We start from the raw sequence: 23,763 nt of genomic DNA, 5'->3' as shown, positions 1-23,763 counted from the left end.
CCCTGACGGATTCCTCTGCCCGGGGAAAATTCCTCCGACATATCCCCATTGACCATAACTTGAAACACAGGAGAAGAAATACATACCTTAATTAAACTTCTCCAGCTGTCCGGGATTCTAGCTCTCTCAAGGCTCTCCATCAAGAAATCCCAATTAATTCGATCATAGGCCTTCTCTAAATCCAGCTTCAGAGCCACAATGCCTTTCCTCCCCTTCCTAATCTTCATCGTGTGGACCATCTCTTGGGCGATCACCACATTATCCATCATTTGTCTACCAGGCACAAAGCTACCCTGATTCTGACAAATGATCGCAGGAAGAATGCCACGGATTCTATTAGCCACAATCTTTGTAACAGTTTTGTAAAGAACATTACAAAGACTGATAGGTCTCATATGCAAAAAGGAAGAAGGCTTATCAATCTTAGGAATCAGAACCAGGAGGGTTCTATTAACCAGCTCAATATCCTTCGAACCACTGAACACCCCCAAGACAAAATTATAGATGCCTTCCTTCACTACATCCCAATGCTTATGGTAAAAGCCCGCCGGAAGACCATCAATCCCAGGAGCTTTAGAAGCCCCAATGCTGAAGATAGCTTGGTCAATCTCTTTTCGGGAAATAGGTTGAAAGGCCTCCTGACTACAATCCTCACTGATTAAAGGAAATGTAGCAATAGAGTGAGCCCTCTCCAAAAGAACAGGTTCCTCTTTGAACAGCTCTCTGTAGAAATCCAGGGCTAAGTTTCGAATAACCTCATCTTCATAAACCCAATCACCATTAGAATCCTTAATGGCCTCAATTCTATTTCTCTGCCTTCTAATCAGGGTAGAAAGATGGAAGTATTTGGTATTACTTATTCAATTATAAAACTTTTTCTTCTTTAATATTAGAATAGTATACCTTAACCGTGGTTCGTTTTTTTTAAAATGTATACAACATATCTTTTGCATTTAATTTATTTTTCTACAATTAAATGATTAATTGATTAAATTTTAATTGAATAGTTTATACAATTTCAAAAGGTTATCGGAACATATTGAAAGTTGAGAGGTCATATCAAACTTTTTTTTTTTTTTTTTTTTTTTTTTTTTTTTTTTTTACAAATTGAGGGCTTAAATAATGTATTAAGCCTAAATCGTGAGAAAGAACTATCTTCCAATTTCTGTAGCTGAAAATCGAAAACAGAGGAGATGACAGTTTGATCTTCAACGAGTAGTCTCGCGGAATGAGCAGATATATTGAGCAAATTGTTTAAATGTTCGGTGGCGAAGAAGCACCTTCTTCATCTTTATCAGCCTCCGAATCAGATATTTTACAGAGATGGAAAGAGTATGTTATTATACCTTCTTCCAATTGATGTTAGTTACCCGATTCCTACCTGCAATACACACGGGTAATTTTGCAGGATTCAGAATTCGCTTAAGCAGAGATTGATAATGGATGATGATTTTACTTGGAAGCCGCCCACATCGGAAACTGTGTCCGCAGGTGACGGCGATGATCAGCCAGTCTTGAAGTATATCGGCGGGGTTGATGTGAGCTGCTTGAAGGAAGACCAATCGGTTGCTTGTGGCACAATCGTTGTTTTGGATTTTCACACCGGCAAAGTTGTGTACCACGATTCTGCTCACGTCACACTCGATGTCCCTTATATTGCTGGTTTCCTTGCTTTCCGAGAGGTTTCGAATTCATGTTCTTGTGTCTTGATTTTGATTTGTGCACATTCAAATTTTCAATTTCATATTTGATGTTCATTTTTAGTGTCAGTGATTTCAGAATATCGACACTGATATGTATGCTTGCTGACTCTTCGTAATTCAGGCTCCCGTACTTTTACAGCTTCTTGAAAAGATGAAGAACAATCATAATCCTTATTACCCGCAGGTGAATTTCTTAATTAGTTGCAGGATAATTTATTTTACCCCTCAAAGAACTTCACTAATTGCTTTTCTTATCACCACCAGGCGATATGTTTTTATTTTAATCTAAATTGAGGCTCTGTGTATGGTTCAACAGTTACTAATGGTTGATGGCAATGGGATGCTTCATCCTCGAGGTAAGTGTCTTTTTAATCATTATTATGAAAGAGAACGTTTTTACCTATAGTTGTAACAGTGTAGTTCTTGTAGGTTTTGGCTTAGCTTGTCATCTTGGTGTTCTGGGAAATCTTCCCACAATTGGGATTGGGAAGAAAGTGAGTTCTCTTATAAGAATCACTATCTAATAGTAAAAGCCAGGTTCCATCTTACTGTTTTTGTTGATACTAATTCTATGAGTATTTCTATTTCTGCTGTTTTAGGATTCAAAACAATCCACTGTTCTTCTTTCTTTTCCGAACATATTCCCCAAATTTGTTTCTTGTCTTTTTCATTTGTTTTTTGTGTTTAACATGAAAAAATCCAATTTCAATATTTGTAGCTGCATTGCATAGATGGTCTTACTGAAAAGGGAGTCCGAAAATCTCTTCTAGACACAGAAAGAAGTGACAAACACTTTGTTTCTTTAACCGGACGCTCTGGGTGCATACATGGTGTGGTACGGGATTTAAAAGGTTTCCTCTACATAGATTACATAAGCACTTTAATATGGATAATAAGCACTTTAAATCAACCTTTATTTGTTTCTTTCTTGTTGGTTTTTTTTTTTGTAACAGGCAATGAGATCAACTGAGGGCTCAGTAAAGCCAATATTTATTTCAATTGGTCATCGTGTATCACTTGATAATGCCGTCAAAATTGTGAAAATGACTTGCAAATATCGTGTACCCGAGCCTATTCGTCAGGTGATGTTAAAAGTTGCAATTTTACATTGTCTGAATGCTCCAGGATACAATGAAAAACATAAGGAGTCATAAACTGATATCCTGGACATACTCCACTATTACAATTTAAACTAGTTTTCTTGTGTTTGATCATGTTAGTAGTAATAATGGACTCGTCAGAGTTGCTAATCATTCTTAAGAAATGCTAATTGTTATGATGCTTATTCCATCCTTGTAGTTTTGGCTAAAATGCCAACTGCAGTATAAAGCAACCAACAATTAAAATTTCGGCATCCTGGTTTCTATAAATCTCTGGTTTAGAGCAATATATTGAAAAATATTTTGAAAGTTTCACATGGAATGCAGTTACAAGAGATGCAAATGATGACTAATAAGTAGCAAGTCTTTACTGTCAGTCAATCTTGTAGATGCTTTAAAAATCTCATGGGCAGATTTCTAGATGTTTTCATGCAAGCTTTTGCTATTCCATGTCCACAAGAAAGCAAAAGGTTCTTGCGCAGGCGTTGAATATGGTTTTTCTAAAAATGGTCCTAATCTTAGTTCAGAATCTTTTTATTTGTTATTGTTAGTAGTACTATCTGAAGTTGGAAGGTAGAACATGGGATTAATGTTGGTGATACTGCTTTCTCCAGGCAGCTTGTCTTTCATAAACTTAAAACTACCACCTACTCATCACTTCGGTGAACTCAGTCAGTTTGTTGCTCTGTTTTAAATGCAGGCTGATAAAAGATCAAGGGATTATGTGCGAAGCCTCAACAAATATTAGAACAGTTTATTAAGTTGAATCTGGTGAGGCTGATCTTTATTTTAGTCAAAAAGTTACTGTATGATATAAAGTTCATTTCATTTCCACATTGTTACTGTGTATGATTAGATGTATCAAAAACGAATTTGACTCGACATTCCGATGAAGCGATTAGCATTCTTCTAGGACAATTCACAATTGCGTCTCTCTTGCTAGGTCTGGAAGTTTAATCTCGAACAAGGGTGCTTTCTTATTAGTTGTGGCTGGCTAGATGGATGTCAATGGGCTTTTTTTATATTTGATCACTGTGTTAAATCTATGCCACCTCTGCTTGTTCAGGAGGGCACCATATCGTGTTGTTGTGTGACTGAGAGGTCACATGTTCGAGTTTTAGGAGCAGCCTTTTGCCAAAAAAATTTGGCAGGGGAAGGGTTGCCCCCAATACATTCTTGTGGTGGGACCCCTCCCCGGACCCTCGCTTAGCGGGGGCGCGTAATGCACCGGGCCAACCTTTTAGTTCTGTCAGGCAAATTATCTCCAATAACTTCAATTTATCCACATGCTTGCTACATAACCATTATCTGGTGTTTTTGTCTCTTATAACTTATGTATCAGTTTGCTCATTTTAGACATTTCTAATACTCAATTTCTATAGAGAACTGTTGTTTCCTGAAATTGTTCTCTACATGGGGATTTCATATGTACATAGAACAGAACACTTGTCATGCTTCTCTAGTTTATCATATTACTTCATCATTGTGGATGATACCCTTATTTGGTATTAGACGGCTAAATACCAAATATGATTACTGGCAATGATCCCTTTGATGACTTGGTGGGTTCTGTGTTATAAGACTGAAAATTTATGTCCTCATGAATGAGTTATGGTAATTTTGCTCTAAACCAGGAGCATATTTTGCTTTGAGGCGTGAGGATTTGGAAACAAACTGCTCAAGTTCTAGTGAGCCTGTGATAAAATGCGAAAGCAATGAAGCTTTTAGTTCATTCGTTGCTTCATCACACTTTCTGAAGCTGATAATTAGTTGGTAGTTTTTGTCCATTTTTAGTTATTGATCTGAATTAACGTGAACATTTTGAAACAAATATGTAGGAACCATCATATTTGTCAGTAAAAGACAAGTTTGATCCTTTTCTTTTTTCTTTTTAAATTTATTTGAATCAAGGCTCCGGCCTCCCTCCGGCCGCCGGCTCCACCCTTAAATAGTGGTGTTTTTATATGTTGTGGCCCCCCCCTAATTTTCGTTCATATTGGTGTATTTGTAGTATTATTACAATACTTTAAGATAATTGTGTTGGTTAGGTTACATTTTTTAATACAAGAGGTTATGGGTTCAAATCTGAAACTTTTTTTTTAAAGCTTTTATTTATTGATTGAATTTTCTATCTCTTTTTGACTTATTAACTTTTTAAAACTAATTTCTTTTTCTTAAATCAGTTTTTTTTTTTTAAACTTTTATGACTAAAAAAACTTAATTTTATGAAAATTATAAGAAATTCATAATTAAAAATAAAAAAATTCTAAGAAATTAGCGTTAGATTTATATAACACTAAAGATATCTACTCCTTTTAAGCCGAGCAATTTTAATCTTTTAGCATTTAATACATCAAAATAATGAAGTTTTAGAAATTAGTTCCCCGAACGTAAATTCCTGGCTCCGTCACTGTTGTTGATGGATGGTCGGATGGCTGGCAAATTACATTTTTGCTAATATTTGTGATTTGGCAGGGAGAGAATTGTGGTGAAGTGCATGGCTTGTAGTTGAAATAGGCCAAAGTTCAATCCGAGTCCAAGGGGAGACGAAAGGGTTGGTAGAGGGAGAGGGATAGTGTAAGAATTTTTTATTTTTCCTCTGAAAATACATAAAAATGATTTAGATATGTGAAACGATAAAAATATGCGAAAAATTATTATTATAATCATAAAAACAGTATGAAATAAACAGAAATTAAGGAGGTGTTTGGTAGCTGCTTTTTAACCTCCTGTTTGCCTTTTCACTTTAAAAAGGAGAGTTTAAGGTGTTCGGTTAGACACCTCCTGTTTGCCTTTTGTAGCCGAAAAGTAGCTTTTTATAAAAGCAGGGAATCCCTGCTTTTTGGAACACCAGCCTTTTCAAACAGCAAACAGCAAACCGTAACAGGAAACAGCAACAGCAAACATCAGGTAAAACAAACGGACCCTAAATATGAAAAAGCTTTAAATTACGACGATAATAATGAATTTCATTGTCCGGATTGGAAATGGAGAGCACACTATCCCTTGTATTGAAAATTCATCCTTTTGTTTATTAAATACATTGGAAAGGAGGACACCATCCATTGTTGAGACAGACATTGCCCTATTTGGAGCAAGACCAGGTTTTTGGTGAAAAGAGATTTCAATTAGTTTTTTTGTTTTTTTTGGAAAAAACTAGTGTTATAAACCTTTTAAATTAGTTTGTTGGTCCATTTTTTTAAATGATATTTTTATTCTCAATTATTATATTTTTATTCAAAATTATATGATTAAAATCTATACTATATATAATTACGGAAGCATAGAGAATTTGCAAGAAGAGTTTTAGAGGCTTTTTGGCTTAGTTGGCACCGTAGGAGCAAAGAGAATAAATAAGTTAATGAGTTCTAATTATCTTTATATAATTAGTACTATAATACATTATTTATTTTCAATTAATAGTCCATCAATTAAGTAATAAAATAAAGTAAGAGTTACAGGAAGATGAACAAACACAAAACGAAGGAAATCCAAAAGTCACAAATAAACCTATATATAAAGCATGATAGATAGCATTCTATCATTATATTCATTGGCCACCGAAAATCAAAGTCATCACCGACCTTTTTTTTTTTTATTATGTATTAGTTTTGTTCTTAATCATATAATTTTTTTTTTTATAATTTTGTTCTGATTTCATAAAGAGATTCAGATTTATTTAGGACCGATTTCCATTGATAAACTGTATTAACAACATTTTCTTCAAGAATTGTCAGAATTTAGACTTTGATATCTCCAATTGAAGAAATCTGATGGAAATAAAAGAGGCATGGACAACTGAAATCAGGAAAAGAAAAAGAGTAAAAATTATAGGAAATCGTTATGTTTCTCAAGATAATATTCTATCGTTATATTCATTGGCCATTGAAAATCAAAGTCATCATCGACCTTTATTTTTTTTATTATGTATTAGTTTTGTTTTTAATCATATAATTTTTTTTTTTATAATTTTGTTCTGATTTCATTAAGAGATTCAAATTTATTTAGGAGCGATTTCCGTTGATAAACTGTATTAATATCATTTTCTTCCAGAATTGTCAGAATTTAGACTTTGATATCTCCAATTGAATAAATCTGATAGAAATAAAAAGAGGCATGGACAAATGAAATTGGGAAAAACAAAAGAGTAAAAAGTTACAGGAAATCGTTATGTTTCCCAATGTAATTATTCGATTTTTTTTATATGTAATAGTTAGTTTGTTCTCAATTCATATTTTGTCATGATTACTATTCTAAGTTTCTTTCTCATTTTTAGTGATGGATTCTATATCTATATTTATATTTTATATATAATAGTAGAAGTAGAGAGAAATTGATGAGGAGAGTTTTAGAGGCTTTTTTGATTAGTTACCAAAATAGTAACAAAAGAAAATTATAAATATTATATTATATCTAATCTAATTTATATTTAATAGGTATAATAAAATAACTTACAAAATATCAAAACGAAAAAAATTATATGATGACAACATATATGTAAGGATCCATTCAAATTCCATTCATTTAATAAATAGTATTAAAACCAATTAACTGAAAAAATTATATTTATATTTAATAGATATAATAAATTAATTTACAAAATATCCCAACGAACACAAATTATATAATGATAAAAAATATGTAAGGATCCATTCAAATTACATTCATTTAACTTTAATAAATAGCATTAAAATCGATATAACTAAAAAATTTTATAACACATTTAATTTTTTGTTGTAATAATTAACACAATATCTAAACCTTCAAACTACTATATAAACTAAATAAAATTTAAAAAGAAAGACATACTTATTTCAAATTCATGGATTTATCAAAGGATTTAGAAAGCACGTGATTTTTTTTTTTTTTGAGAAGAGCTAGAATTTGATTGAAAAAATATCGCTACAAAGTGTAGTAAAATATTTTAAAATGGCAAGATTATATATATAAAAATAATGTACAAGAACGGAAATGAAGGACATTTGCAAACATGTCAACATGGCCAATTAATTATAACTTCAACAACTTCCAAAAATTATTATCAAGGAATTATAAACGGTTCTTAGTTAATTTACTTAAAAATTTTAAATTTAAATTATTTTAAATCAAAATATTAATATCACTATATATAAATGATACAAAATTTTAAAAATTTTAAAATGTTAAATTTATGTACAAAAGATTTATCACATGCGCAACGCTCGGGCACAATACTAGTTAACAATTAAATTAATGAATATTATTAGAAAGTTTCAGAAGAATATAAAAACATTAGATTCCTCTATTTTCTCAACAAAATGGTTCTTATCTTTTTCATTAGAGTCGTCGGTCCAAGAAATGTTCAAGGAAGAAAAAAGTTTGGGCATTTTGTGAAAAACTAAAAGAACACGATAAGAATCTATAGAAATAAAAGTCTAATGGACTTGAACAAGCATAAATGCGCTATAAAAAAAGAGTAGGGTGAAGAACTGGCTTGAATGTTGAAGGTTCTTTTGTTTTGAAGTAAAAATGTAATTATAAACAACCTTTGTGCTTTAAGTCCGAGAATTGCTGAAGGTCAAAGGGCTTCTTATGACCCAACACGAGTTAATCAATAATAACTAAGTCTTGGGATTAGAAACAGAAACATAGTTCAATAACTGCTCCTTCACAATAATGTCCAAAATTAATATTTTGAAGTCTAAAATAAAATGACAATATAATGAATTCTAATTTGATTATTAACTAATAACTAATGTAATGTACACGTTCGCATAAAAAATAGAACAACAACAACAAAGTCTTAGTCCCGAAATGATTCGAGGTCGGCTAACATGAACCCTCATATGAAATCGTAAAATCAACTCGTGTCAACGATATAAATTCTCCCCTACTTCATCTTATCTACTGTCATATTTTTCTCAATCCCCAATAAACTCCTATAACTCTCAATCACTATCTTCCAAGTTTGCTTAAGCTTTGTCCTACCCCTCACCATTATCCCTTTGTCACTCTTCAATCCTTCTAACTGGTGCATCAAACGTTCTTCGTCTTACATGGTCAAACCACCTTAGTCGATTTTCCTTCATTTTAGTATCAATATATGTAACCCCTACTTCCATCTTAATTATTTCATTCTTCACCCGATCCTTTCTCGTATGACCATACATCCATCACAACATACACATCTCTGTCACCGATATCTTATGAATGTGACACTGTTTTACTAAACATTCCGTACTATATGAATTTATTGTTCACATAAAAATAGAACAATATTAGAAAATTGTCCGTGAGATGCAAACATAAGCTACTACATAAGATAAACTGGCCTACAAATCCAATATTTCATATTAATTATTAATCGGTTTTGATATATGCAGCCCTTAGGGCTGCATATAAGCATTAAATACAATGGAATATTCTTTTGTATTTTCAAGATATATATTTATTTGTATTGAACTTTTAAATACACCAAAAATCATTTAATGCAATCATAAATTCTTTTATATTTTCTATATTTGTATTATTTTTTATTTTTTATTTTCTGAAAAGATATCTGCATTTATTATTTCGACACGTTATTTGTAACTGTGTTAGTAACAGAATAAAAGTTAAAAATAACTCGTCGAAATAACACAGTTACGAATAACCTGTCGAAATGATAATATTTTTTGAAAAGATATCTGCATTTATTATACATTGAACTTCCAACATTTTTTGAACAGTGCAGATTTACTCGTAACTATGAATTTGTGCAATTTTACCCTAACAATGTCAAGTACACAACAGAAAATTTGAACTTACTGATTTAACAATTATTTGACTATCACATCAGATATTCCAAAGAAGTTCGTCGATATAATAAAACAGTTAATTGTATTTTGACGAGTTGTATGCAGTTTTTTGTGTGTAACTTTTATCTGTCAGACTTAAACATTATCATTTCGACAGGTTATTCGTAACTGTGTTATTTCGACGAGTTATTTTTAACTTTTATTCTGTTACTAACACAGTTACAAATAACGTGTCGAAATAATAAATGCAGATATCTTTTCAGAAAATAAAAAATAAAAATTAATGCACATATAAAAAATATAAAAGAATTTATGATTGTATTAAATGATTTTTGATGTATTTAGAAGTTCAATGCATAATAAATATACATCTTGAAAATACAAAAGAATATCCTATCGTATTTAATGCTTATATGCAGCCCTAAGGGCTGCATATATCAAAACCGATTATTAATTAATATCCACTTTGTTAAAATTTTAAATTTTAAGTTTATTGACTGTATTGGAAAGGGACAACACATTATCCATTATAGAGACATCATATTAAAAATTCATCTTTTTGCTTTATACTTGGTTGTATTGGGAAGGTAAGACACATTATCCACGCAGAGACACGCAGGGTATTGAAAATTAATATATTTCCTCGATCCGCCAAACGTGAGTAGATCACTAATCTTGAATGCTCCGTTAATCAGTTTGCACAAGTAAGCTGACTTAACAGATTGCCTTATAGTTAACGTTTCCGTACGATATAACATCTCGTGACTATGGCATGCTCCAACATTTCATCATGAAAGGTAATTGTCAATTTTACAATAACGTTTATGCATACCTCGATCAACAACAACTAAATCATGAGATTAGAAACACAGACAAAGTTCAGTAACTACTCCTTCACAATAATGTTCAAGATGGAAACAAAATGGGGAATATGTTTCAGACCTAGTCTAAACAAAATTCTAATTCATCTGACTATAAGAAGTTTCATTGACAAATGAGAAGCCAGAAGCAAACATAAGTTATTACATAAGATGAACCGACATACAAATACAATAGTATTTCATATTAATTAACATCCACATTTGCTTTATTCGTGATTGTATTGGGAAGGGAAGACAATGGGCATATAGTTTTGGAGCATGAGCCGTTTCAAAAACAAAGCTAGATGAAAATTCATCTGTGTTTTATTGACGACATTGGGAAGGAAGACAGTCTATTCATTGTAGACATATCATTAAAAATTTGAGGCCTAATACATTACCAGTTTCCTGAACTTGTCCGAAATAGTAGATTGACTCTCTGAATTTTGCAAGTGTTTCACCAGCTCCCTAAGCTTACTTATTTCGTATCACCAGCTTCCTAAATTTGTCGATAAAAGTATATTAACTCTTTGAACTTTACAAGTGTCTCACCAACTCCCTAAACTTGCTTATTCTGTACGTCTTCATCTATTTGAGATGTAATTTTTCGCTTCTCTTACCTTTCAACCTATTATAAGAGTTAGTGTTGCAGGTTTGAGAGATTGAATGTATGAGGATCAAGAGTTTGTATTATGGTTTTTGTATTTAGTTGTTACAAAATAAACACGTTTAGGGAGTTGGTGAGATACTTTGCAAGTTCAGGGAGCTAATATATTTTTATGGACAAGTTTAGGGAGCTGGTGATACGAAATAAGTTTAAGGGACTGGTAAGACAGTTGCAAAGTTCAGGGAACCAATCTAGTATTTTGATTAAATTCAGAGAGATGTTGATGTATTAGACCAAAATTTGACTTGTTTATTTTTTTTTTATTTTTTTATTTTTTGGATAGCATTGGGAAGGAATGGTGTACTCTATCCATTGTACAAATATCATATTGAAAATTGGTTTACTTCTCTATTTTCTTAATTTTGCCTTTAATCATCAATATTTCAATCATTGGGGGTTTGTAAAAAAACAAAACAAAAAAGAGAGGTTAAAGGGGCTATTAGAATATCTTTTAATTAATTCAGGTGGAAAGCAAAAGGTCAAGAAAGTGACATTAAAGTAGTCTAGACAACGTATGCATTAAGTTTCCAAAGATGAGAAGACTAAAGGACGACTTGAAGTTGAAACCCGACGTTGCAGATTCTCGCAGCAGACCGATCATTAATTTTCTACCCAACATGCAGCAGCAGCATGGGGGATCGTCAAATTCAAATTCAAATTCAAGGATGCCCACTTGGCTAGAGTATGTATATGTTTTTCTTAATTTTACTACTAATTAGAAAATTTGGATGATAATCTCATAATCTGGGTACAGGACTCAACATTCTCTTAAAAAGAGACTGATTGAAGAAGATGATTTCGAATGGAAACTGCCTAATTCATCATCTGAAAAAGATGCAGTAATTAAGTATGTGGGAGGTGTTGATGTGAGCTTCTTGAAAGAAGATCCATCTGTTGCTTGTGGATCACTTGTTGTTTTGGATCTCCGTACTCACCAAATTGTTTACGAAGATTACTCTCTTGTCCGTCTCCGAGTCCCTTACATCGCCGGCTTCCTCGCCTTCAGAGAGGTCACTTAAATTCACTTAATCAGAAGTCATTTTCTCATGTTTATATCATGTTGATCTTCACTATTCCATGTAATATCTTCAATTTTGCAGGTTCCGATACTTTTACCTCTGATTGAGAAGATGAAAAGATCTCAAAATCCATGTTATCCACAGGTGGTTTCTTTTTTAAGTACTTGTTTGAATATGTTTTTGTGTTTTGTCTATCTGATGGTTTTGATTTGGGTAGGTGATCATGGTAGATGGCAATGGAAAGCTTCATCCTCGATGTATGTTTTCTTTCTTTTCATTTAAGTATAGCTTTTTTCCCTTTAGATTTAGCAATGTGATTCCATATATGTTCTGTAGAATGTGAAACAAAACAGAATTGAATGTTTTGTTCAATTTGGTTTCTAATATGATACAAAATTGTTATGATTCATATGTACTTCTAGGTTTTGGGTTGGCATGTCATCTAGGCGTTATGGCTGATATACCTACCATTGGGATTGGAAAGAATGTGAGTTTCCTTTTACCACACTCTTGTTGTCTGGTTGTCCATTCTTTGATGATTTCAGATTCTATGGCCTAATATATCCCTAGCTCATTGTATTTGTCTAGAAAAATTAATTGTCCCCTATACTTTGTATACATCCTATTTACCTCCGAACCTGCCTAAAGACCGCCACTAAGTTCATATGGTAGAGGAAGAGAGATTTTGGACAACTTGAAGTGCGTAGCGCTTTAAACAAGTTCAAGGGTCAATAGATCATGTTTAGAAAGCCACTAGTTCACTTTAAGAAACTTCAGGGAGTTAATAGTCACTTTAAGCAATTCCAGAGGTTAAATACGAGTTTTTCAAAGTATAGAAATGTAGTTTACTTTTTTTTTTTTTACAAGTATAGGGGTCAGGAGGTTAGGGATGTATTAAACCTATTTTGGGAAGTAAACTTGTGAATTTAGTCGACGGAATTTCCTTCATTATTTGAAACCACTAAAGAATTCGATCATCTTCATATAGATAAAGGTCTAATTCACTTCAAAAAAGTACGTCAAAAGGGGGCTGTGGTCATATATATATGAAGAGCCATATAGCTCAGTAATTAAGCAATGTGGATATCTAACACTTGAATCATCTTTGAACACAAAACCCTCTGCTGCGTCGAAACGGCCTTGGGCAATGTGGAAGTTCTTTTTTCTTAATATTTTATCCTTCACCTATCTCTGATTCATGTGTTTTAGCTGCATTATGTGGATGGTCTTGATGAAGATCAAGTGACAAAGCTTCTTCAAGCTAGAGGAAGAAGTGGTGAAGATTTTGTCAAACTCACAGGAAAATCTGGGAGTATTTTGGGAGCAGTAAGTAAGACAAACATTTCTTCTCTTTTTACAGGATCTTAGAATCAAATACAGTTAGTTGATATTGTTAATCAAACATTCAGTTACATAATCAACTTGTTTTGTTCTTCAACAACAGGCAATGTCATCAAAAAGAGGAGCATATGATTCTAATGAGAAAATATACATTTCGATTGGTCATCGCATATCGCTAGATACTGCTATCAGACTTGTCAAGCTTACACGAAATTATCATTTGCCGGAGTCCGTACGACAGGTTCACATCTATTACCTCAATTTGTACAACTCAGTTATATCTTTTGTTGTGACATAACTAATGTCAGAATTTGCTATCTATATGAATGTTACAACTGAGAATTCAATACGAAAATATTCGCAGGCTGATTTAAGATCAAGAAGGTACATCCGGGAGCATAAATCAACATTGTTAACTATGGTAACTCTCTCTGCACCCATTTTGCTGGTTTTTACATTTTAAGTTTGCTTAAAAGTAGGGGTGTGACAGTTTATGACACGAGAACACAATTTAGAGACAATCCGACCGACACAATATGATTGAAACAATTATCATTTTTCTTGGATTTATATCTGTTGGAGAATGAAGTGAAATAGAGTTAAAGTGTGTGAAATCAGGCATCAAGTTGTGATATATTCAGTAGCATGTCCTGGATTTTGTTTAGTAATTGAAGTTAGTTAACCAACACGCGTAAGACGGAGGGGGAAATAGGCGGGAAGAAGTTGTATTACTTGATGAATTCAATAAGAGAAATGGTATTAATATGAAGATGTGCATTTATTTATGCAGGCAGAAGAATGTTGGAAAACTAGAACAGCCATTAATCTGTTCAACGAGTTGGCGAATTCGGGGACACTGGGGGGTTTTCCGCAATACTATGATGAAGGATTAGAAAGATATTGTAGATGGCACCTAACAGATTTGCATACAACAGATGAATGTGGAATGTTTAGGAGTTTTCTTATTGAGAAAATATACTATGAGAACCATGTTCTTAGTGAAGAGCAGCTGATTGCTATGGGACTTGAGGATTTTCTTATTTCTAATGGTAAAAGACTTCTCAGATTCTTGAGAAGCTGATTTTGGATTTAATGGTATTGTAAATTGGGTAGAGGGTGTTGAGTGGCAGCTGTTCTTTATCTTGGACAGACAAAAATTAAATTAATTTTGAAGAGTGTTTCATTTGGAAATTGGAATGCAGTAAAAAATAGCAACTCCAAGATTTTGACATAATGAAGTGTGTTTTACATTAGCTTTTGACTAAAATAAAATATGCTGAATTGTGTTAAATTGTAGATTCTATCTACCAAAACATAGTGTTCTTTATTTTTCTGAGCAAGATTCAATGATGAAAAATCGACAGTAAAAAGGTCTATTCTTTTTTACTCAAATTAAGTAAACTGAACTGAATGCTATTGAACTGAAATTGAGATAATAATAATAATACAATTCTTTACAAATAGCAATAATTAAAATAAAAAGCTTATAAAAGTAATAATGATTCTAATAATAATAATAATAATAAATAATTATAATTATAATAAGTACTGATAAATTACTAAAATTAAGTGATAAAGAACAAAACCTTACCATCGTTAAAATATCAATAAAAAGAGAATACTCAAGTTTTGTATATATGGACCTAACTCACTATCAATCAACTACAGAACAGAATCCAAATTGCATGTATCGATGTTTTTAGATTTCCAATTAAATTTGTTTTTCTTTAAATTTTCTTATTTTAGTCATCTTTTCGCTTAGTCAAAGAATAGAAGTATATATCTGAGATTTAAAAAACATAAATTCATATTCCAGAACTAATAGATTTAAGTTTGTAAATTAATTTTTAGGCTTTTCAAAACAGAGGTAATGTAGTTTTTACCATTGAATTTTAAACCTAGTTAATAACCCATTAATCTTAAAAACAATAGACAATTACAAAACTAGCACCTTTTAAAGGGTTAGTTTTCTTTTCTAACTCCTTTTGAGAAACTCACCAAAACTAACACATTTCATTAACTAAATTTCAACCTTGCCCTCATCTCTAACACTCCGCTTCCGCTCTTCAACATTCGAACTTCCATCACTCTAACCTAACACCCCTTTATTCCTCTCTCTAACTTTCCGGCGATTCATTGCCCGATTCTGTACATTTCATCCGGCGAATCTCTGTTACTTCGAGTGGACATGGTGAGAACACCAAGCTCAGACAACGAATCGAATTCAGAAGGAAGGACAAAAAAGAGGGTAAATAACTTGACTTTACATTTGCGTTTCTCTCTTGTATTGCATGTACATTTGTTGTGTTTGAGAAGAAATATTTCGTTTCGTTTCGTTTCGTTTACTTCTTCTGGTGTTAGGGTTTTTTCTGGGTTCGTCTGGTGTTAGGAAGTCATTTGGTTTGGATGAAATTCGTCGATGTGTATGTTCATCGGCAACCTAATTGTAGATAGTACATAGTCATAGACAGCCTAATGGCCGATAGAACATCCAGATCGACGATATATTGCCGATAGAACATTCATATCGTCGATCTAATTGCCGATAGAACATTCATATCGACGTTATATTGCCGATAGAACATTCATATCGACGTTATATTGCCGATAGAACATTCATATCGACGAACTATTACTGATAACTCTCTTATTTTAGCATACGCTAGCTCATTCTAGCTCAACGTTATAATTAGCTTAATTGTATGTTCCCTGATGATATGTCTACAACATTTTTCAGCATGATCGTGTAGACAAGAGGAAGAGAGATGAGCATGGCTCTCCTTCGAAGAAGAAAGCCAAGAAGAAATCTGGATATAAATACAAAAAAACATTTGGAACGGAAAGCGTCATCACAGTTAGGTGTAACCTAGAAGCAGCAAAAGTTATAAAGGATTGTTTAACAGTAGACCAAGTAAATCTATTTAGGAAGAGTTGCTTCGGCCAGTATTTGGATATGACCAATGTAGTATTTGCAGGAGTCCTTTGTCATACCCTTTTAACAAGGGAGATCATACGTGAAGACCTCAAACCCAGGGAGCTTTGCTTCAAAGTTAGAGGTGTTGAGTTAAGATTTGAGGATTGGGAGTTTGGACTCCTAAGTGGGTTACGGTTTGGAGACATGGAAGCATTTCTGGAAAGGTTCAGTGCGATAAATAAGCCATATAGATTTAGGAATAAGTTTTTTCCAGGCATCCCTACACCAACCTTTAAAGAGGTGGAAACAATTATGCTGCAAACTGTTTGGAAGGATGAATCTGATCAGGATGCAGTTTCATTTGCCATGTTGTATTTTGCCATTGGCTGTGTGTTGGATAACACTGCCGCAAAAAAAGCTCTTCCTTGGGTGTTGGAACTTGCTGAATTTCCAAGATTGTTTAACGAGTTTCCGTGGGGTGTTTGTGGCTGGGATGTGACTTACAAGTCTCTTGTTAATGGGATAGATGGTGGAAAAGACCGAATTGATCAATTGGTCGCTTATAGGGAGAATTTTAGGACTAACCGTGTCTCATACAACCTATATGGTTTTGCACACGTATTTTAGGTATGATGTGTGTATATTCTGTATACTAGAAATGTTGGTAATAGTCATAAATAATGAATTGGAACTTTGTTGCAGGCTTGGTTGTTCGAAGTATGGGATGCCACCCAGGCATGGTATGAGAAGAAAGGCACTCGAATCCCACGATGGCTACGATGGAAAAAGACCAGTATCGCTAAATTGCCCAAAGTTCTAGCCATTTTTAAAGTAAGTTGACCAATCATTGTGCCTTACTTCTGCAACAATTGGTCGTTTTACTTCCGCAACACTTGGTCGCCGTACTTCAGCAACCATTGGCCGCCTTACTTCTGCAACACTTGTTCGAGAAGTCATAGTCACATATAATGGCATCACATCGGGTTTATTCCATCTACAAAACTCAACGAAACCAGCAATATCACTGTCATCCACTATGTGTGCTAATCTTCCAAAAAGTTTATTTGGACCGTATGTTGTGTGCATTGCCATTTGTATGTCAAAACAGGCTGCATCAACATCCAAGGAAGCGTGAATTCTATCTCTCAAAGTTTGATAATCAGTTGGCGTTGAAAAATGGAGCACCTTCGATTGACCACCAACGTATATCATAGTGTCCATGGGCCCCTCTTTTTTCCATTCTCCATCCCACGAAAGCATACACAGACAAATATTCGGGGTGGACATATTTCTGCATTATCATAAACACAAAAGTAAATTATATATTATTGTAACTAAACGAAGAAAGCTAACGAAAATTATATATTATTGGTATACACACTTCAAAATATAAGATATGTCGATATATGTCGACATATGTCGATATATGTCGATACCCCTTAAATATAGACACATATCGGCACATATCTACGATGCATTCTCGTGATAGATGTCGATAGTGATCATGTATCGACTGATTTCGACGGAAGATCAAAAGACGTTTTTCTAGAATGATCTGTTAAGCGGTGCCTTAAATGCATGTAATGATCACTTTAACTTTCACTCTTCTTCGAATATCACTAAGCATTAAATACGAGGCTTGTCTATTGAGATTCCCCATGAACAATACAGCTCTTTCTCCTATAAATAGACGCTTTGTCTGTTCATATTATACTCATTCTAGTAAACTCTCAAAAAACTCTCAACACTCTAGTTTATCCAGAAATGGAAGCGCCACCACCACCACCTCCTCTTCCTGAGTTCGAAGCTTTAATAGCTATGTTCGGCGAATCCTTCCGTGATGGTGACACGGACGAGATAGTCCGATTCATGAGGGGCATGGCGCGCACCATGTCTTTCGCTGCTGAGTCCATGGCTGACCATCTGGAGTCAGTTAGGGAAAGAAACAGGCGGCTTAGGAGGACAATTAGGCGCCTCAAAAGGCAGTTGGAGAAGTCCAAGATGGACTACGCTGACGCCCTTTTGGGTCCTGAGTACCTGAATGTTTAGTTTGTGTATTTTTTGTCTTTCATGTTTATGTACTTTTGTTGTTTTGTGTGTTTGTTTCTGTTTTCTGTATGTGTTTTGTGTTTAAGTGTGTTTTTTTCCGTTTTTTTCCCGTTTTCTGTATTTCTTCTTTATTTTAATATAAAAATATTGTTATTGTCTATGTTTTATGTGTTTTGTGTTTGGATATTATGATTTAGAATGGAAAACATACGTCGATATACGTCGATATTCATCATCTAACGCGCCGATATGTCTGTCGTTATGAATAAGATATCGACGGCTATCGACCTTTTCGGTAAAAAATCGCTGATGAGTGAAGTTCAAAACGAAATGCATCTTCCTACAACAATGTCTCTGTTTCTAGGGATTCGCACGAACAGGAATAACATGAAAATGCAACAGCAACAATATACATTGGGTTTTAGAGAAACAAAATCCTACATCTTAACCTTGAATATGACGAAGCTTTATATTTTGTAAATAAATCAAAGACTTACATGATTGTGTATAAAATCTTGAAGCACAAACTGTGGGTTGGATTGATTGTTGTTCGTTGTCTGTAAATCGATTTGTTCTTTAGAGAGAGAGAGAGAGAGAGCGAAAGAAGCAAATGGGGGGAAAGACAACGTTATAAAAGGATAGAGATGAGGGCAAGGTTAGAATTTAGTTAATGAAATGTGTTAGTTTTGGTGAGTTTCTCAAAAGGAGTTAGAAAAGAAAACTAGCCCTTTAAAAGGTGCTAGTTTTGTAATTGTCCCTAAAAACAACCAAAATGGACAAATATAATGTAAGGGAGAGAGTATTTAGGGCTAATCATAAATCTAACCCAACTAAAAAGGTCAATTTACATATCTAATCCACTTTGCTTCCATCTCACCAAATTAGACACTTTCATCCACTTTGAACAAGAATACCCTTATTTCAGTTCACTTTTTTTCTTAGACTCTCAATGTCTCCTTCACCATCCCAAACCGATAAAAAGACGGTGTTTTATAGAGAGAAGAGATTATGTTTCGTTCAACCTTTGAAGAATTAGTGTATGTGGAAGAGGATTAGGATGGAAAGCTCAAAAAACGATAAAGAAAAAAAATATAACAATTAATCTGTTGCGATGTCGCATTTGTGACGAATCACAAATGAGACAATAGTTGTCGCATTTATTGTCGCATTTGTGACGAAATGCGACAAATTTCGTCACAAATGCGACGAAATGCGATAAATTTCGTCACAAATGCGACAACAATAGAGGAAAATGGTGGAAAATTGAAAAAATTGAAATGATACCATTACAGATGAAGAAAGAGGCAAGACCATCGAAAAAAGCAGACGTGTAAGCTAAAAACATACAATTTCTACGGGAAATTGGACATAATACTTCAATAATCTCAAAAATCGCTAACAATTGGTATCAGAAATTGAAGAAGAAGAAGAAAAAGCAGAAACAGATGGATCAAATAGAATTAAGGGTAATTTTGTCCAAAGTGGATGAAAGTGTCTAATTTGGTGAGATGGAAGCAAAGTGGGTCAGATATGTAAATGGACCCTTTTAGTTGGGCTAGATTTGTAATTAGCCCGAGTATTTATTGGAAGATGTAATTTGTGTATTGACTTGCCCTTTACTCTCTCCTTTACTCTCGATCTCTACGTTTCATAATAGATGCCTTTCTAGAATTGTTTTTTTCTTTTGTTCCATAATACATATCAGTTTGATTCAAAATTCATACACATTAATTGATTTTTTACCAAATATAACCCTATTTAAGTTACATTTTTATTTTGGGAATAGATAAAAATTAATTAGTTGATGCAATTAATAAAAGGATAATAATTTTTTTTAGTTAAAATTAATTATATTTCTCAATTCTTGTGCTTTAACTTTGAAAGACATCTATTAGAGATAGTAACATTTTGGATCTGGATCTCGTTACGGAAGATTTATACCCGAAGGTGATGAGAAACTTACTCAGATGCAACAAGATATGCGAGATTTGAATATTCTTTTTCTAATTAATATAGAGCACGCTCATGGCTGCTTAGACTATTGTATGTTATGTAATTAATACAGAGTATGCTCAAGGCTGCTTAAACTATTGTAGGGTAAAAATGTATAGGTTACTTGTGGGGTAAAGATGTTTACTCGTCCTTTGAAATAACTAGCTAGTTGTGTATATAAATCTATGTCCATGTAATATATGGATGTGGAAGAAATAAGACATACATAGAATTTACATGGTATTAATGCTTTAGGTTCTTTTAAAAAAATTTGGTTTTGTTTATTTGGGTAATATTTCCCAAGTTCAGTGAAGGCTTGGGTCTCTTGAGTATATTTCAATACTTCAGTTTATCTCACCACCCGTCTCAATCATCTTCCCTGCCTCCGACCGGCCTCTTTTCAAAATACAACTGTCGTCTGACCTACCCATAAGCCCCACACACCTTCACCAAATTTTTGCTTCGTCGACGCGTGAAGTCTCCTCCTTGGTTCCGTTTTACCTTCCCGCCGTTAGAATCTTATTTCCGACCACCCCGTGTGCTCGTTGATGTCCGAAAAGTCCCTTCTCTGATACTGTTTTTGTTTTCTGTATGCGTAGTGGGATTTTGAGAGTTTTACTTATTTTAATTTAATTGTGCTACTTTTATATTAAAAAAAGGAAGAGTGAATATACATGTATATATACACACACCTCATTCCATCCTAGATCGGTTTAATGGCAGAAGTGAAAAGAAAATCATCACTAAACTTACATTAAATTTCTCCAAAATTACGTATAGAAAATTAATTGGGAGTCAAAACTATATTGTTTAATCAAATTCAAAACACTCTCGATCCCATTATTGATGATGTTGTGACTCACCGTGAGACTATCAAGAAATTATATTTCTTGATAGGAATATCTAGAGTTTCTGTATGCTAACAAAAAGGATATGCCTCATCTTCATATGTTATTGTTAAAGATTTATCGTGCAGAAAAAAAAATCGATCTCTTTTATACTTTTACACTGAAATGAAACAGTCATACGAGGAAAAGAACAATATGTTTCCAATTGTGTGTGATATGAAACAAATTCAAGCACAAGAGGAACGCGTTGTTGTTTGACAGGTTTAGGTCATAAGTATGATGTGGCCCGTATACAGTTGTTGCCTAGTGGGACACTCGTGTCTTTCGCGGAAGTCTATTCTCGTTTACTTAACGTCTGTAAGGATGGTGTAATGATTTCTGGTACGTTGTCTTTTAACACAGTAGCATTGGTAAGTAATGCTGGTCCAGGTCGTAGAGGTGGAGACAATACTCTTCCTAATGGCAACCGTAGCTCCCCTCATACTTGTTATTACCGTGGGGGAGAAGGGCATGTTAAGAAAAATTGATGGAAACTGCATGGTAAACCACCCCAATACTCAAGACAGAATGCTCCCTAGAGATCTGCAAATATGGAAATTCAACGTGGCATCGTACCAACCCCGTCCTCTGTTACCATTTCTATAGACGAGTATTCTTGGTTTCAGCAGCTTTCTGCGACTTATGATGCAGAACAACCATCAACCTGAACCTCTGTTTTGGCTGATACAGGCAATCACGTTGCATGTGTATCCACCGTCTCTCGTAGTTGGGTTATTGACTTCGCGACTCCCGTGCTACAAACCATATAGCTAATTTTCCATCTGTTTCTGTAATTGGACAAAGGACAACTCACCCAACATCTAATATTCTTTTATCCTCTGTTTTATGTTTACACAATTTTCCTCTAAACTTGTTATCTGTCAGCCAACTTACCAAGACTCCTAAATGTTGTGTTGTTTTTTTTATCCTACCCATTGTCTTTTTTAGGATCTTGGGACGAAGAAATTTATTGGAGGGAAACTGGTGAATGGATTGTATAAACTTGATTCAACTTATCGACAAGTGTTAAGATCCATTTTCTGCACAAATGCGTCTCTTTTACGACTTCACTATCAATTTGGTCATCCGTCTTTTCTAGTTTTGCTAAAGTTATGCCCTAGTCTTCCACGTGATTCTACTCTAGAATATGAAGCTTGTAAATTTGCTAAGCATCATAGAGTTTCATATCCTCCGCGAACCAATAAATGTATCGAGTGTTCCTTTTATTTGGTGCATTCAACTGATGTATGGGACCCGTGTCATATTGTGTCGAAACTTGGTTTCCGTTATTTTGTAACCTTTGTTGATGATTATTCTCATGTTACTTGGTTTTATCCTATGAAATATCATTCAGAATTATTTAGTATCTTTTGTGCCTTTCATGCTGAGATTCGAACATAATTTAACAAATTTATTTGTATTTTGGGAAGTGACAATGCTAAAGAATATATATCTAACACTTTCCAATCATTCTTTCCCAAAATGGTATTATTCATCAGACTTCTTACATCGTTACCCCTCAGCAAAATGGTGTTGCCGAACATAAGAATCATCACTTATTAGAAATCGCTTGAGCACTGTTGTTCATATGCAAGTTCCCAAAGTTTTTTGGACAAATGCGGCCTCCACTGCCTATTTTCTTATCAAATGTATGCCCTCTTCAGTCCTTAACGATCAGATTCCATAGTCCATTCTTTTTCCCTCGTTTTCTTTATTTCCTCTCGGACCACGTGTTTTTGGGTGTACTTGTTTTGTTCAAGACATGCGACCATAAGTCTCTAAACTTGATCCCAAATCAATCAAGTGTATCTTTGTGGGTTATTATCGGACTCAAAAAAGGTATTGTTGCTACTCTCCTTCTTTGGGTCATTATTTTGTGTCTAATTATTGCTCGCCTGAAGCTCGTTTAGTTGCAAAAGGTTATGCTCAAACTTATGACATCGACTATTTAGAGACATTTTCTCATATTGCCAAACTCTTCTCTGTTTGGTTGTTTATTTATTTGGTTGCTAGCTCTTTATCAACTTGATGTCAAGAAATCCTTTTTGAATGGTGATTTACGCGAGGAAGATTACATGGAGCAACCTCCTGGTTTTATTACTTAGGGGGTCTCGAAAATTTTACAGGTTACGCATGTCCTTGTATGGATTGAAGTAATCTCCTTGTGCCTGGTTTGGGCAATTCAGTGATCCCGTCATTAAATTTGTTATTCGTTGAAGTGCCTATGATCATTCTGTGTTCAACTCATCATCTAGTTCTGGGTGCATTTTACTAGTAGTGTATGTTGATGATACTACAATTACTGGAAATAATGAGTTTGGCATTACAAAACCGAAAGAATTCCTTGGTACTTGTTTTCAGATAAAGGACCTAAGACAATTGAAATATTCTTGGGGATTGAAGTTTTTTGGAGTCGTAAAGAGATTTATCCCACTCAAAGAAAATACTGCCTAGA

The 23,763-nt window shown here is 33.9% G+C and overlaps 2 protein-coding genes across 4 annotated transcripts; both read left to right on the top strand.

Annotated features, from left to right (window-relative positions):
• The first annotated feature begins 1,150 nt into the window (after positions 1–1,150).
• LOC136209732 (uncharacterized) lies at positions 1,151–4,798 on the top strand. Of its 3 annotated transcripts, XM_066001308.1 has the most exons (9): positions 1,151–1,332; positions 1,409–1,682; positions 1,825–1,887; positions 2,020–2,059; positions 2,133–2,197; positions 2,422–2,538; positions 2,657–2,785; positions 3,504–3,574; positions 4,438–4,798. In XM_066001308.1, the coding sequence occupies exons 1-8, from the start codon at positions 1,259–1,261 to the stop codon at positions 3,549–3,551; spliced, it is 810 nt and encodes a 269-aa protein (XP_065857380.1). In that variant the 5' UTR covers positions 1,151–1,258; the 3' UTR covers positions 3,552–3,574; positions 4,438–4,798. The 3 variants fall into 3 exon arrangements, 2 of the variants coding, with proteins under 2 accessions (XP_065857380.1, XP_065857379.1); XR_010677655.1 differs by lacking the exon at positions 4,438–4,798 and having other exon boundaries at positions 2,422–2,554; positions 3,504–3,737; XM_066001307.1 differs by lacking the exon at positions 4,438–4,798 and having other exon boundaries at positions 3,504–3,737.
• A 6,792-nt stretch (positions 4,799–11,590) lies between these two features.
• Positions 11,591–14,706, top strand: LOC136208304 (uncharacterized). The gene is made up of 9 exons (XM_065999117.1): positions 11,591–11,788; positions 11,861–12,116; positions 12,207–12,269; positions 12,343–12,382; positions 12,548–12,612; positions 13,335–13,451; positions 13,570–13,707; positions 13,831–13,887; positions 14,257–14,706. Exons 1-9 carry the CDS (start codon positions 11,640–11,642, stop codon positions 14,545–14,547), a joined length of 1,176 nt encoding a protein of 391 aa, XP_065855189.1. The 5' UTR covers positions 11,591–11,639; the 3' UTR covers positions 14,548–14,706.
• Positions 14,707–23,763: the final 9,057 nt, after the last annotated feature.

Source organism: Euphorbia lathyris, chromosome 10, assembly GCF_963576675.1.
Source record: "Euphorbia lathyris chromosome 10, ddEupLath1.1, whole genome shotgun sequence".
NCBI classification, from domain to species: Eukaryota; Viridiplantae; Streptophyta; class Magnoliopsida; order Malpighiales; family Euphorbiaceae; genus Euphorbia; species Euphorbia lathyris.
This window is presented reverse-complemented; position numbering and strand designations above follow the sequence as displayed.

Excerpts from the sequence above, each read along its gene's own strand:
- LOC136208304 (XM_065999117.1), top strand. The coding sequence starts at position 11,640 with ATGAGAAGACTAAAGGACGACTTGAAGTTGAAACCCGACGTTGCAGAT. Across the intron at positions 11,789-11,860 it reads AGGATGCCCACTTGGCTAGA|GACTCAACATTCTCTTAAAA; the intron begins GTATGTATATGT and ends ATCTGGGTACAG. Across the intron at positions 13,452-13,569 it reads CTGGGAGTATTTTGGGAGCA|GCAATGTCATCAAAAAGAGG; the intron begins GTAAGTAAGACA and ends CTTCAACAACAG.
- LOC136209732 (XM_066001308.1), top strand. The coding sequence starts at position 1,259 with ATGTTCGGTGGCGAAGAAGCACCTTCTTCATCTTTATCAGCCTCCGAA. Across the intron at positions 1,683-1,824 it reads GTTTCCTTGCTTTCCGAGAG|GCTCCCGTACTTTTACAGCT; the intron begins GTTTCGAATTCA and ends TTCGTAATTCAG. Across the intron at positions 2,786-3,503 it reads TACCCGAGCCTATTCGTCAG|GCTGATAAAAGATCAAGGGA; the intron begins GTGATGTTAAAA and ends TTTTAAATGCAG.